The sequence below is a fragment of the Zalophus californianus genome, chromosome 4, assembly GCF_009762305.2.
Source record: "Zalophus californianus isolate mZalCal1 chromosome 4, mZalCal1.pri.v2, whole genome shotgun sequence".
NCBI classification, from domain to species: Eukaryota; Metazoa; Chordata; class Mammalia; order Carnivora; family Otariidae; genus Zalophus; species Zalophus californianus.
In genome coordinates, this window is record NC_045598.1 from 101,262,829 (window position 1) to 101,278,642 (window position 15,814).

The window sequence follows — 15,814 nt, forward strand, 5'->3', positions numbered from 1 at the left end:
GTCTGGAAAATTTAATTAATTAATTAAAACAGAGTGGTATTGATAAATTAACAGAACAATAAAGAAAAAAAATGTTCAGAATAACACCCAAATACACAAGGGAATTTAGAATTTGATGAAGCTGCCATCTCAAATTATTGTACAGATCAAATATTCAGTAAATTGTGTTGGGGCAAATTAGTAGCCATATGGAAAAAGTGCTTCAGTTTTCTAGTACTTGAAGAAAATATGGGAGAATTCCTTTATAATCTTAGAGTGTAGAAGGTGTTGCTGACTAGGATTCAAAATCCAGAAGCCATTTAAAAAAGGCTGATAAATCCAAACTGATTAAAAAGAAAAAGTTCCAGGGGCACCTGGGTGGCTCAGTCGTTAGGCGTCTGCCTTCAGCTCAGGTCATGATCCCGGGGTCCTGGGATCAAGCCCCACATCGGCGGGAAGCCTGCTTCTCCCTCTCCCACTCCCCCTGCTTGTGTTCCCTCTCTTGCTGTCTCTCTGTCAAATAAATAAATAAAATCTTAAAAAAAAAAAAAAGAAAAGAAAAAGCTCCAGGGGTGCCTGGATCCCTCAGTCAGTTGAGCATCTGACTCCTGGTCAAGTCATGATCTTGGGGCCCTAAGATCGAGCCCCACTTGGGTTCTATGTTCAGCGTGGAGTCTGCTTGAGATTCACTCTCTCCCTCTCCCTCCACCCCTCTCCCTGCTCTCTCTTTCTAAAATAAATAAATAAATCTTAAAAAAGAATAAAAATAAAAAGCTCTGCATGAAAAAAATCAAAGAAAATCAAAGACAAAAAATATTTGAGAATATTTTGTATCATAATTAATCTCTGTAAAATATTAAGATAAACCATGTAATAGGGAAAAAAGGATAGAGATACAGAGAAACCACTGAAAGAGGAAACCAAATGACTCATAGATGAGACTACATTCATCCTCACTGAGAAGAAACCAGTATACACATACGCTATGAATCAGCAATATCAATCAAAATTACAAATGCACATAATTCTCTAATCCAGCAATTCCATTTCTGAAAATTTATCTACAAATATACACATGCAAGAAACCCAAAGTTCTATCATTAGGACACTGGTTCAATAGGCTATGCTCAAAATTCTACAGGGTGAAAAAGATTAAGGAGGTTCTATAAACTGATATGGAAACATCTCCAATTAAGCAAAAACAAAAAAAAAAATCAAGTGCAAGAGTTTATCTAATACCCTATCTTCAGAGTAAGAAGTGGGGTAAATAAAAAAGAAATTCTGAAGGACACATTAAAAAAAAACTAGAAGATACACAAGAAAGTAAAATGAAGTAAAGGTTACTTGTTTGTGGGAGAGGGAGAACTAGGTATAGGGCAGGGGAATGGAAAGAGAATTTTCACTTGATGCTTTTGCTACATGTGTATGTATTTAAGTGTGTGTGTGTCTATGTATAAAATTTGGGACATGTGCATATATTACCTTTTTACAAACTAAATAAAAAACAAGACAGTAAAAAAAAAACCCAGTTTGTGATCCCACTTACACAGACTATTTGGTGATTAGGGGCTGCTAGTAAAATGAATACAGATGCATCCCATCAGAATGGAACCAGCAGTAATAGACAGACCTATTGAGTGAGAATGAGCTCAACCTCAGCCTGAAGCATAGTAGTAAGGATATGCAGAACAGTTAGCTCATGACCTGGAATTGGAGGTGCCCCCAGGCCAAGATCCAAAGCTCAGGAGTACTGAAATAAAAACAATCATTGTGATAACTCTCACAATGAATCTATGGGATTTGACAGTCTCCTGAAGGTTCACCAATGGCCAGAGAAGTCAAGCCAGGAGAAATAAATACCACTTTACATACCTAATCAAGCACACATAGTATGATAACTCAATGAATTCTAAGCATGATAAACTCAAAGAGCTCCATACCTACACATATCATAACCATAAGGTCCTAAGACAAAGACAAAGAGAGCATTTTGAAAGCACCAAGGAAGAAGCAACTTATCACATACAAGGGATCCTCAATAAGAATTAACAGCTGATTTCTCATTAAAAGACAAAAACAAAAACCTGGAGGTCAAAAAGCAGTAGGATGATATATTCAAAGTATTGAAAAAGACTGTCAATACTAATAGCAAAACTATTGTTTAAGCCATCCTTAACCAACAGAAGAGAGAACTTTTGTTGCCTTATGAAATGGTCCATTCTAGGACTGACAACTGTAATTCATAAAACATTTAGGGTACAGCAGAAATCTTAGCATACAATGAATATCCATGGGCTCTTCCATATTCCCAGTCTCCCCTGGAGTCAGAGTGAGACCATTTTACTAATTCTGGCCAATGTACTATGAGCAATAATGATGGGTGTCATGTCCAGACTGAGGCAGGGAGAGCCTGCATGACCCTACAGGTCTGCATGACCCTACAAGTCTGCATGACCCTACAAGTCTGTCCCTCCTCCTCTGCTGTGGAGGCCTTGGAGGCCAAGTGCTTGCAACTTCATATCTAAAATACAGAGAGAGACACTCAGACTTTGAGTGACAAAAATACCATCGTTGTGTTAAGCCACTGAGATCTGAGGTTTAATCTGCTACCACCAGAATTGGAGCTTGTCCTAAACAGTAAAATTATTAAAAGGAGCAAACTAATAATGAATCAAAATCACTTCTTCTCTTCCAACTATTGATTTCTAGAGCAGAGAACAACTCCCCTTTTCACAGGATATATTCAAATATTTATTCAAATATTTAAAGGCTGTTTCTCTTGAGTTTTCTCTTCCTCTTTAACCTCATTGCTTGATAACTATCCTATTAGTGGGGTACTCTCCTATTTTAGTTTAGCCAAACCCCAAACTCAAGGAAGGTAAATTATCAAAGTTCACTGGCACAAAGGTCTAAGAGAGTGTAAATACTTCCCTGACATTCCATTCTGACACTGAGATGAATTTCTCACCATTGTGGATGGACTCAGCTTTTTTCCTTTTCACAGGCTGCTCAGAACGGTTATAACTACATCTCTCCTAACAAACAATACTCCAAGCTCTCTCCAGAAAACTGTTTGGAGGCAGGGGCAATGCCCACAGTAGACTAATGCCCCATCATTCAGTCTAGGGTTGGACTCCATAGGCTTTACTGCAATTCTTAGTTATAGCCTTAGGCCATCAGCTTCCTCCCCTGGGCTTATGAAAATAGGCAAATATTTTCATTTCATTCATTCCCCCACCTTATGGAGGCAATACTTGGCAAGTTTAAAAAAATACACAAGCTAGTAAATGTGAATTATTTATTCAAGAGACCACTAGTTATTTTCCCTTGAAGCACCAAGAAATCTTGCTAACCAGGCCAATTTTGTTGCAACACAGCATCATTTCCACATTCTGTGTTTCATGGAACATAAGATGAGAAACAAGGCAGAGGATCAGAAGGGAAGGGAGGGAAAAATAAAACAAGAAGAAACCAGGGAGAAACAAACCATAAGAGACTCTTAATCTCAGGAAACAAACTGAGGGTTGCTGGAATGGAGGAGGGTGGGTGAATGGGGTGGCTGGGTGATGGACATTGGGGAGGGTATGTGCTATGGTGAGTGCTGTGAATTGTGTAAGACTGTTGAATCACAGACCTGTACCTCTGAAACAAATAATACATTATATGTTCATAAAAAAAAAATGTCAACAACCAGACAGAACTGAGAACATGAAATGGCCTAAGTTACCAGAATCCAGAACTAAATGGTTAATTTTTTAAAAACTCCTCCGCACTAAAAATGGATTTATAACTTAAGAAAATGCCCTAGATGGAGACAGGCAGGGCTGACTTCATACCTCGAGTGCCTGGTGGACAGGAGCACTTGAAGTGGTTCACAAGGTCGACACAGGTGCCCCCGTTCTGGCATGGCTGATTCTGGCACTCATCTACTTCATACTCGCAATTGACGCCCTGATATCCTGGGACACACTGATAGGAACAAGCAAAAGGGAAGAAACATTGGACCATTGTTGGAAATAGACCACCACAGCAAATGAGATCTGGAAGGTCGGTGTATACCTCTGCCCACCCCCTGCCCCCACCCAGCTCCTATATGATTCTCCAGCACCATCACATGCTCTACCAATCATCCTGTGCAGGGCCAACTTGCAGCATACCGACATTTACATCTTCCAGCTGAAAAGCCACTTTATAACAAAGGCAAGGACTCAACATTCTGAGGGATATTTCAGAACTGACACCTGTGCAAAACTTTCATTGCTCCTCAATGCAGGTATTCCCATCTTTAAAATATGCATTCCTTGGTATGCGATGAGGACCCTATGACTCAGTCCAACGGTACGTGTGGACAATAGTAAACATATTGCATTTATTGATCTCTAGATTCAGGAAACCGCACATGTGTATGAGAAACTGGCTGAGATGGGAGAGGGGCCATGTTAGCTAACGTCGTAGATGCGGGGGGTAAGGAATTTCAGGGCTGATCAAGGAAAAAGACCCTGACCATGAAGTGGCTTTATTGGGCAATGCTTTGACAGGTTTGCATGTAAGGGCATCCCTCACAGCATGAGACTGTCCAGAGTGGAGAGGTAGGTAAGAGAGGATGGCAAGTGAATTCCAAGGAAAGGGGTAACAGAGAGGGGGCTTACATGTTTGGTACAGCCAGGCTACCGTCTCTGGGTCAGAGAGCTCTGAAGGGCAGCACTGGCTTGGGGTCTTTATGTCCTGGGGCTTACCTATGGCTTGCAGATATTGGGTGCTGTTTTGCAGAATATACAAAGCAGAAAGGCTCTACATGGCTAAAAATCTACTTTATTAGGGCTATTTTTAGAAAAACTGGCTGTGTAAAAATTTGAGTTTGGCACTGGTGGCTTTTGAACTAACAGGTCCCAGCCTGCTGTGAAGGAATAACCATGGAGCCAATATAAAGAGGCCATCTTTAGCTCATTTATGAGAAGTAAAGCTCTTCTCAGTGTTCCTGGGTGGCCTGAACTGGTGTCAAATTCAAGACTCTGGTGTTTTGTTAACATCTTGCTCTACCCATTATCAGCCCAGCCATCAGGAAGACAGTGACATGTTCCTTAACAGACACACACTTCCTCAAATATATACATGTCATATTTAGTGTGATGCTACACAGAACCGGCTAAGCAACTTCAGGACACACCTCAAAGTGGCTTCTCCTATCTCAGCTGCTATTCAGGGAAGTCCCAGGGGCCACTGAGTGGCTGGCCTGTGAAATGCACTCTGGCAGTGAATGTTGGCTCTGAACCCGGAGGCAACCCTATGCGACTGAGATGTTTCCCGACCTCTATAAAAATACCTTACTGGAGCCATGTGAACTTATTACAAAGGGGGCTGAAACCAGTGGTGGTTGGTAGACAATATAATGGTGATTGGTGAAAAAAAATAAATAAATTGTAAAAATAAGTCATAAGCCGCTAACTTCAGTATGCTAGTGCTCACAATAGTTGTGCCATCTTCGGGAGGCCCCTGACCTCTGCCTGCTCATCTTACCTCACATCTGTACCCGCCGATGAAGTCCCTGCAGGTGGCTCCGTGCTGGCAGGGGTTGGATGAGCACTCATCGAGCTGCTCCTCACAGTAGCTCCCGGTGTAGCCCAGGGGGCACTGGCAGTGATGCGAATTGCCAGCATTGATGCAGATGCCGGAGTGCTGGCACAGGTGGTCAGTGGACACCCCTAGGAAACCCAGTACAGGAAGAAACATCACAGGAGAGCACACAACCTGTCAGGTTCAGACCAACTAACTATATTCTTATCTAGTTCATGGCGCTCAGCACCAGATTTATATTGAAAATAAACCAGCCCTGGGGTGCCTGGGTAGCTCCGTTAAGCATCCAACTCTTGACTTCAGGAGGGGTAGTGATCTCAGGGTTGTGAGATGGAGCCCATGCTGAGCATGGAGTCTGCTTGAGATTCTCTCTCTCCCTCTCCACCCTCCCCTCCCCATCTCCCTGCTCCCTCTCTCTCTAAAATAAATAAATCTTAAAAAAAAATAGAAAGAAAAGAAAAGAAATAAGTCCTAAAAGTAGAATATGCCTTCATTTCATTTTACATACATTTCTTTTTGGAATCTCTAAGCATGTGCCTCTGCCTTTCACCTTCCATCTCAGACCCTTTTGTAGAGTCTTGCCCACCCACCACTGTCCATTCTTCCCAAGGTAACAATACCTGTCCTAAAATGCTGCTAGTTGGCCGCTACTCTGGGGAGTGACCCTGGAGCCTGAGGAGGCAGAGCTCACCTCTATGGAAGGCCGCCACCTCACAGGACACATTGGGCACATCACAGTAAGCACCAGCCCATCCAGATGGGCACAGGCACCGGGACTCTGCTTTTTCCTGAATGCAAGTACCTTTGTTTTTACATGGAGACCGACTACAGAGGTTCACCAGGGTCTGAAACAGAAGGATACATCAACATCCAAATATCAGAAAAGAAGAAAATAAGTCACACTGCATTTTAAGAATCAAAGGAAAACACACTAAATAAAAAAAAGAGCCCTCAGCAAAGTCTTAAAATTGTCCAATGTTCTCCGGTAATCCAATCATTTTATACAGTCTAATTCTTCTTAGCTCTGCTATTTAAAAAGTTCTTACCACAGAAGTTCAAGAATTTGAGGGAGCCTAATAAAGTTATTCTCTATGTTATGACTATGTCCAGATCTGTGGCCACCCTGTAACAGTCAGAAAGAAAGAAATTACAGCTGTCAGAAGGTTCATAACACCTGTGCTAATCCTGTGGGAGAAATCTACATGGGTCTCAATCAAATCTGTCCATGGTGGTTACAAGTAAAAGGACTTAAAGCCCGTTAATAAACCTAGAAGCTGTCACAGAGCTTACTTACAGGGGAGAAAATCAGGCTTATGAAAAACATAAGGCAAAGAGTATGAGCAGACTAGTTCCTTTCTCTGTAACTCGCATGTGGTGTCCTGACCCCTGGGGAGAGCAAGGTCACACTCATGGAGTGTTTGTGAAAGAAGGGGCCAGTCGGTATGGGTGGAGCACTCCCTGGCACATGTAACCTCATACTGTGAGAATGAGCAAGAGCCCAAGGAAGAATGTCCTTCTCATCCACAGAATCAGCATCGAGCTGTTTAATTTAATATGCAGAGGTAGTTATTTGCACGTCCAATATAGCCAAAGCCTAACTGAAGTGCACCCTGTAAGGCTAGTTAGATTTGGTCACTTAGTCCTAAATTCTTTGGAGTTCTGTTATTCTATCATTCTATCACTGTTTAAGAGGTAAATATAGCATAAAATTAAATACAATGTGGGGCGCCTGGATGGCTCAGTCAGCATCTGACTTCAGCTCAGTTCATGATCTCATGGTCCTGGGATCAATCCCCGCATCGGGCTCCATGTCCGCATCGGGCTTCATGTCCGGCTCTGCGCTCAGTGGGGAATCTGCTTGTCCCTCTGACCCTCCCCCCAATCGTTCGTTCTTTCTCAAATAAATAAATTAAAAAAAATAAAAATAAATAAATACAATGCTGTTTGGTATGCAGCCTTGGAAAGGTTACCTTTGCCCCCTTTGGGACTCAAGTTTCTTCTTTCATGAAATGAAAGGCTGCCCTAGTTGGCTCTGAGAGTCTATAAAAATACATATTTACATATCTGAATTTAAAAGACACGTGACTAGCTTGGTTTTGAGAATGTTACAACACTGTAAGACTTAATAATTATTATTATTATCCCTTCAGATACTGTATTTGACGTTTAAAGACTTTACTTAGACTGTTCTTGATTTCCCTTTTTGCATTTCCAACATAAATACTATCTATGCACTTATTTCCCACATGTATTTCTCTGCAGTTCTTGGTTAGCCTGTTACAACCATCTCATGCTTGTTAATCTGTATAATCTTGCCAGTGTCACCACTTTGGAATCTACCAGCTATTAAGAAGTTAGGCAGATTTGTCTCAGAGACAACCCCCCTGAGAGTCAGAACTTCCCTGTTTAGGAGGGGTTTATTCTGCTTAGAAGAGAAGTAGTGTAATATTCAGCTACTCTGAGGGAGCTGAGTGGGCTGAAATTTAATTACCTGACAGTTTTTCCCTGTGTAGCCCAACGGGCAGGTGCAGCGGTAGGTACCCAGGCCATCAACACATGTTCCTTCATTTAGGCATGGATGAGAGTTGCATTCATTGATCTCATGGAGGCAGAAGGGGCCAGTGAAGCCCATAGGGCACAAACAAGAGAAGGAGTTAATCCCGTCGACACAGGTGCCACCATTGAAACAGGAGCTGAGAAGCAGAGAGAGCAATGCCAGCTATGTAATCTCGTTCCTCTGACCTGCTATTTAAAAAAATCGGATTCCTAGAATCTAACACATTACAGAGGCAAATACTCCTGAGCATCTTAAACTCCTAGATCTGGCAAATTTTCTTTTTCCAAATTAGACTGGGAGTCAATCAGCCTGAGTCCCAGCTTCATGTCTACAACCAAAAAGGTTCCAGGAGTATATAAAAGACTGAGTTTATTAGAGATTCCCAGAGAAAGTGAAGGTTTCCAGGTTTTACCGAGTCCTGTGGTTTTCCATGTATCACATTTCATTTTATCCCTAAGTCAATTTAATTTATAAGAAAAGTGCTAAATAAGTAGCTCTTGACTCTAGATTTCTTTCTGAAAGAGAAACAGAATAAACTTGTTGGAAAAAAAAAAAAAACACATCTAGAAATTACCAAAGAGTGATGACAAATCTGCAAAAAAATAGGAATTTTTAAAATGTCAACTGAAATGAACAAGGAACCAAGAGGAGAATGGAACAGAATTATAACTCTTCCTGTTCCTTAAGCATTAGAAATAAATGATGGTCCATCCCACTAAGCTTTTCAATCTCTGACCTTTGACCTGCTAACTACACATCTACAGGGAATCAGGAAATAGGCAATAGAAGATGATGGAATGGGACCCAGGTGCATACCTTACCCTGCCCTGCAACCACAGCAATGTGCTCTGTAGTTTTCCCTCCTTTCTCCCTTTTTCCCATAAGACACTGGTGGCTGAGTGTATGGATTGCTCACCTCTCAGTGCACTCGTCGATGTTGTTCTCACAGTGGACTCCATCAAATCCCGACTGGCACTTGCAAGTGTAACTGTTGACATAGTCAGAGCAGGTCCCTCCATTCTTACAGGGTTCACTCAGACACTCATTCATGTCTGTCTGACACTTATCCCCAATAAAGCCAGGATGGCACAGGCAGGAGAAAGTATTCACTCCATCTACACAGGAACCTCCATTCTGGCAAGGATCTAAGTCATTACACACAAGAATTAGAGCTCTGAACTATAGCATCAATTTAATCTTAGACCTATAAAGGTAAGTGACCTGAACTGAGTCACACTAAGAACAGTAACAATTCCGACTTTTCTCTATTTGTACTTTTCTTTATATCTATTTTGCCTTGACTCCCCCATTTACGAAAATGAATGCAGTAACACTTGCCTGAGATTCTTAACCTGTTTGATAATTGGAATGAATTATGCATACACCACTAGGAATTTCGCAAAAACTTACAACGGTCCCCCACATTTGCTAATCAAATATGTGCTCCCAATACACAGAATCTCAAAAATATCAGTAAAGGTTTTCAAAAGGTGTATGTGGTGATGGGAGTGGGTGATGTAAGATAGGATATATACTAAGCAGCCCCCTGTGCTGATCTGTCTTTCCTATCTTTTCCCTCCCTTCATCTTTCATTTCCATTCCTTCCCTCTACTCTTCCCTGTTTGTTTTTGTTTTCTTGATTTAGGCAGAATCAGGAAACATTTAAAAAAATTTTATATATCACACAGCTCAATCTTAGAACACTTTAGGCTCACAGCAATTAATCAACAAATTTTGAGCTACTCTATGGCACAGTCCTCTGAAATATACATGACATATTAGAACAAGAAAAATAAGAGTTAGGTCCTGCTCTTAAGGACCTTAAAGTATAATTGCAAAGACAGGTCATCTACATAAAAAGAGAACTAAACATCAGGTGGGTAATGTAGCCCCGATTTGATAAGAGGCTTATTTAAAACCTTATTCATCTACTAGGCTAATTCCACTCTAAGGCTCATCTGCAATCTTGACTGGAAAAATTGTAAAAATCATATTATCCCTTCTTATCCACAGTGCATAGCACACTGTAATTTCCATAGCATCTTTCAGGAAACTCACCATAACTTACTGAATTATTTTAAATTAATTATAAATATTGCTAACTTTACTTTCAATAGGAAAGATTTTAAATACTGAAAATTTTGACTGATAAAATAATTAACATGGAAAAGAAATCCAAATAATTTGATCCCACTCCCCTAAATTTCTCCATCAACTGCTGTGGACATATTTTTCTTCACTATTTGCTACACAATGTTCAATTTGTCTGCATAGCTTTCTTTGCCAATAGACTATGAGTTTCATGAATGTAAACACTGGGTTTTATCTACCTTGGCACTGCCAGGACCTAGTTTGGTGCCATCCATATGGTGATCTGAAATTATGTGTGAATTAGGTGCCATTATTCTTAACACATTGTGATAACCTTGTTTGAAGTTTAATGATTTAATCACCACAGAAGTAAGTAACTGAGTACTGATAAGCGGTTAGTACTGATAAGTAACTGCGTATATCACATGCATGTGATGACACTATCAAAGCCGAGGAAAGAACCACTAGAAAGACAGAGGCAGAACAATCCCAAGAGTTTACACTAGGCTGAGAATAGCTAATGTTCATGACAGTCAAAACGAAAAGAACTCCTAACTAAGCACTAAGTAGGATCCTCAGAGAGTACTATCTCAGTAGTGAGCCATTTTAGTCCTAGACTAAACGCTGTTCTGGACCTAACAAACCCTGAAGAAAAGACCCAAAAAGATCAAACTATTTCCAAATGATCCTTAAACAAAGCTTGAAATTATTCTAAATATTTTTTTAAAAAGTCTAGCATCCAGTAAAAAATTACCAGGTAGGCAAAGAAGCAAGAAATATAACTTATGATGAAGATAACAGTCAACAATAGAAACAGACCTAAGAATTTCCCATATGGTAGAATTAATGTGCGGACAATAAAACAACTATGATAAATATACTCTGTATGTTCAAGAAGGAGAATTGAAGGCATGAATACGACTAGGAAAGAGATAAAGGCATAAGAAAGATTCAAATCAAACTTCTAGAGATAAAAATACAATGAAGAGAAAAAAAATATACTGGATGGGATTAACAGCAAACAAAACACTACAGAGGAAATGACTAGTGAACTTGAAGATATATCAAAATATCTTCAAATAATAAAATTATCTAAGATGAAGCACTGAGGGAAAAAAAAAACTCTAAAAAAATAAATAGAGCATTGATGAACAGAGAGACAACTTCAAGCAGCCTAAAAGATGTATGATGAAATTTGTAAAGGGGAGCAAAAAGGTTTTGAAAAAACAGTGCTTGAATATTTTCCAAATTTAGACCCATATATCCAAAAAGGTCAATGAACCCCCCCAAAAATAAACATGAAGAACAATAAGGGGCATTAGAGTCAAACTGCTAAAAATCAGTGGAAAGAAAATACCTTAAAAACAGCCAAAGGAGAGAAAATAACATATAAAGAAACAAATACAATAATTATTGCAGATTGCTCCTCAGAAATAATGTAAGGTAGAAAACAATAGAAGGATGACTTGAAAATGCTGAGGGAAAAGTCAACTTAGAATTCTACTCCCTAAGAAAATATCTTTGAAAACTAAGGCAAAATAAAAACCTTTTTAGACACAGAAAAGCAGAAAGACTTAATCACTAGGAGATAAGCACTACAAGAATTATTAAATGAATTTCTTCAGGCTGAAGGAAAATGATACTTGACAAAATTCAGATCTACACAAAAGAATGAAAAACACCAGAAACTATAAATATGTTGTTAAGTATAAAGACTGTTAATTTATTTTTACATCTCTTAAAAAATTAATTGACCATTTGAAGCAAAAATAATATTTTGGGGCATTTATTATAATATATATGACAATAATAGAACAGAGGGCAGGAGTGAAAATATAAGTATACTGTTGTAAGGTTTTTATGCTAGACAAAGTAGTATAGTTGATGGTAATGAGTTAAAGTTGCATACTGCAAACCCCAAACCACCACCACCAAAAGAAAAAAAAAAGAATGTCATTAATATGCCAGTGAAGAAATAAAATGTAATCATAAAAACGCTCCATTATTCCAAAAGAAGGCAAAAAAAGAGGGGGAAATGGAAAGGGAAGGAAAAAGATAAAGTAAAATGCAAGATGGCAAATACTGAACTCAGTCATCTCACCATCAACCACTAAATTTAAATGGCATGAACACCTCAATTAGAAGTTAGAAATCATCATATCAGAGAGAAAAAGCAAGACTCAATATATGGTCTCTATAAGAAACATATTTTAAAGACACAGATGGGCCAAAAGTAAAAGGATGGAAAAAATACTTAACAATAATCAAAAGAAAGGGAAGGTAGTTACATTAGTATCAAACAAAGAAGACTTCTGAAAAAGGAATACTACAAGGGTTAAATAAGGTCATTTCATGACAAAGGACTCAATTCTTCAAGAGAACATAACAATTTTAAATGTTTATGTACTTAAAATCAGAGTTTCAAAATACATTAAGCAAAAACTAAAAGAATTTCAAGGAGAAAAATACACAATAATAGTGAGATTTCAATATCATTGTCAATAATTTATAGAATAAGCAGAAAGAAAATCAGGGAAGACCTAAAAATACTATTAACCAATGTGAATTAGTAACATTTATAGAACACACCAAAAAACAGCAAAAGAGACATTCTTTTCAAGTGCACACAGAACACTTACCAAAACAGACCACAGACTAAGCCATAAGACATAATTTAATACATTTAAAATAATCCAAATGATGCAAAGTATGTTCTCTGATCACAATGGAATTAAACTAGATATCAATAACAAAAACTATCTGGAAGGAATCAGCAACAAAAGATATTTAGAATTAGCAACAACAAAGATGGAGCTAGTGAATATAATGCTAAGCAAAATAAGTTAGAGAAAGACAAATACCATATGATTTCACTAATATGTGTAATTTAAGAAAATGAATGAGCAAAGGGAAAAGAGAAAAAGAGAGGGAGAGAGAGAGAGAAAGAAACCAAGAAACAGACTCTTAACTATAGAGAACAAACTGATGGTGACCAGAGGGGACGTGGGTGGGGGCATGGGTGAAATAGGTGAGGGGGATTAAAGAGCACACTTATCATGATGAGCACTGAGTAATGTGTAGAATTGGTGAATCACTGTATCGTACAACTGAAACTAACAGAACACTGTATGTTAACTATACTGGAATTACAATTAAAAACTTAGTAAAAAAAGATATCTGGAATTAAAGAACACATTTCTAAATAATCTATGAGTCAAAGAACAAATCAAAATGGAAATTAGAAAGTATTCTGAGCTGAAAAAAAATGATATATCAAAATTTGTGAAGTACAGCTAAATCAGTGTTTTGAGAAAAAGATATACGGCACTAAATGTTTATTATGTTAGAAAAGTAGAAAGAAATAAAAATAATGGTTTAAGCTTCCATGTTAAACTAGAAAAAGAAGGGCAAGCTAGTTCCAAAAGAGGAAGAATAAAGAGCAGAAATCAATGAAATAGAAAACAGTAAAACAACTGAGAAAAATCATGAAACTGAAAAGATTACTAAAATCAATAACCTGGGGCGCCTGGGTGGCTCAGTCGGTTAAGCAGCTGCCTTCGGTTCAGGTCATGATCCTAGGGTCCTAGGATCGAGCCCTGCGTCTGGCTCCCTGCTCTGCAGGAAGCCTGCTTCACCCTCTCCCTCTGCCTGCCACTCTGCCTACTTGTGCTCTCTCTCTCTCTGTCAAATAAATAAATAAAATCTTTTAAAATAAAAAATAAAATAAAATCAATAACCTTCTACCAAGAGCAATTGCAAAGAAAAGAGAGAAAATGTAAATTACCAATATCTGAAATCAGTGAAGGGAAATCACCACAGATCTTACAGACATTAAAAGTACAATAAGGGAATATTATGAATGCCAATAATTCTGACAACTTAGAAAAAGTAAAACTCATTCCTTGAAAGATACAAATTACCAAAGCTCAATAAAAAAGAAATAGATACCCTGAATAAATATATCTATTAAAGACATTAAATTCACAGTTAAAACCTTCTAAGAAAGAAAGTTCCAGACCTAGATGTTTGGTAGATGTAATACCAACTGTACACAAACTGTTTCAATAAATAGAAAGGAAACATTCCCAATTGGTTCTGAAGCCAGCATTGCCCTCTTACCAAAACCATACAAACATAGCACAAGAAAGTTGGGGAACAATATCCCTCATGAACATAGATACAAAAATTCATAACAAAACTTTGAAATCATATCCAATAAATATGAGAGAGATAATACATCAAGACCAAGTAGAATTTATCCCAGGAATTTAAGGTTAGTTTAACATTTGAAAATCAGTTAACATAATTCACCTACATAAAAAATATATATATATTACTACCTCAACAGATAAAGAAAAATCATTGGGAAAAAAATCAACATTCATTCATTATAAAAAGAAAAAAAACTCTCAGCAAACCAGGAGTATATGGTAAATTACTCAATTTGATAGAAGACCAAAAAAAAAAAAAAAAACAAACAACCAAACCACAAAACAAAAAAACCCCAAACCTACAAGTAACATCATACTTAGTGGCAAAAGACTACATACATACTTCCCCCCGAGAATCAAGAACAAAGAAAGATTTGCTTCTCTTACCATTTCTATTCTGCATTTACTAAAAGTCTTAGCCAGTATAATAATGCAAGAAAAATAAAATGTGTGTAGACTGAAAAAGAAATAAAATGTATATGGCTGTACTTATTTAGAGATAACATGATTATAAAAAAATCCTGAAAACGTAAACTAAACTAGAAGCTAAACTAATCTAGAATTAATAAGTGAGGTTAGCAATATTACCACAGAAAATTACTCTTTAAAACTTTTAAAACTCACACTACATGTAAAAATTAACTCAAAATAGATTGTGGACTTAAAGGTCAGTACTAAAAGTATAAAAGTTTTAGAAGAAATCAAAGGAGATAAACCTCAGTGACCTTGGGTTAGGCAAAGTTTTGTTAAACAACATACAAGAAAAATGAACTGTGAATGAAGATTCTATTGAACATCAAAATTAAACTCTTTCTCTTCAAAAGACAGTCAAAACAGAAGCTACAATTGGGAGAAGATAATTGTAAAGCAAATATCTGACAAAGAAATTGTATCTAGAATATAAAGAACTCTTTCAATTCAATAATAAGACAAACAATCCAATTTTTCAAATGAACAGAAGTTTTGAATAGTCAGTATAGCAAGTAATGTAGATGGCTGACCAATAAGCACATGAAAAGATGCTCATAATCATCAGTAAGTAGGGAAATTCAAGTTAAAACCATGGTGAAATACCATTATACAGCCACTAGAAAGGCTAAAATTAAGGGCAATCACATCCAAGTGTTCTTGAGGATGTGGTTCAACTGGAACTCTCAAACAGTGCCCGTGGGAATGAAAATGGTATAACCATCTTGGAAAACATTTTGGCAATTCTGTGAAACATATACCTACCACATAATTCATCTATTCCACTCCTAGATATATACTCAAGAGAAATAAAATCACATGTCTACACAGACTCACTCATAGCAGCTCTATTTATAATATCCCAAAACTTAAAAAAAGCTAAATGTTCCACTAGTGAATTATAGTATATCCAAATAATGGAATACTACTTAGC

The 15,814-nt window shown here is 37.8% G+C and overlaps 1 protein-coding gene across 1 annotated transcript in view; it reads right to left on the reverse strand.

Annotated features, from left to right (window-relative positions):
- NOTCH2 (notch receptor 2) overlaps window positions 1-15,814 on the reverse strand; it is a 167,142-nt gene that overhangs the window by 19,672 nt on the left and 131,656 nt on the right. Inside the window, exons 18-22 of the mRNA XM_027599059.2 lie at window positions 9,027-9,255; window positions 8,045-8,246; window positions 6,245-6,398; window positions 5,497-5,681; window positions 3,816-3,948 (exon numbers count right to left, since the gene is read on the reverse strand). Of these exons, the coding sequence (XP_027454860.2) occupies window positions 3,816-3,948; window positions 5,497-5,681; window positions 6,245-6,398; window positions 8,045-8,246; window positions 9,027-9,255 (903 nt within the window). The remainder of the gene's footprint in view (window positions 1-3,815; window positions 3,949-5,496; window positions 5,682-6,244; window positions 6,399-8,044; window positions 8,247-9,026; window positions 9,256-15,814) is intronic.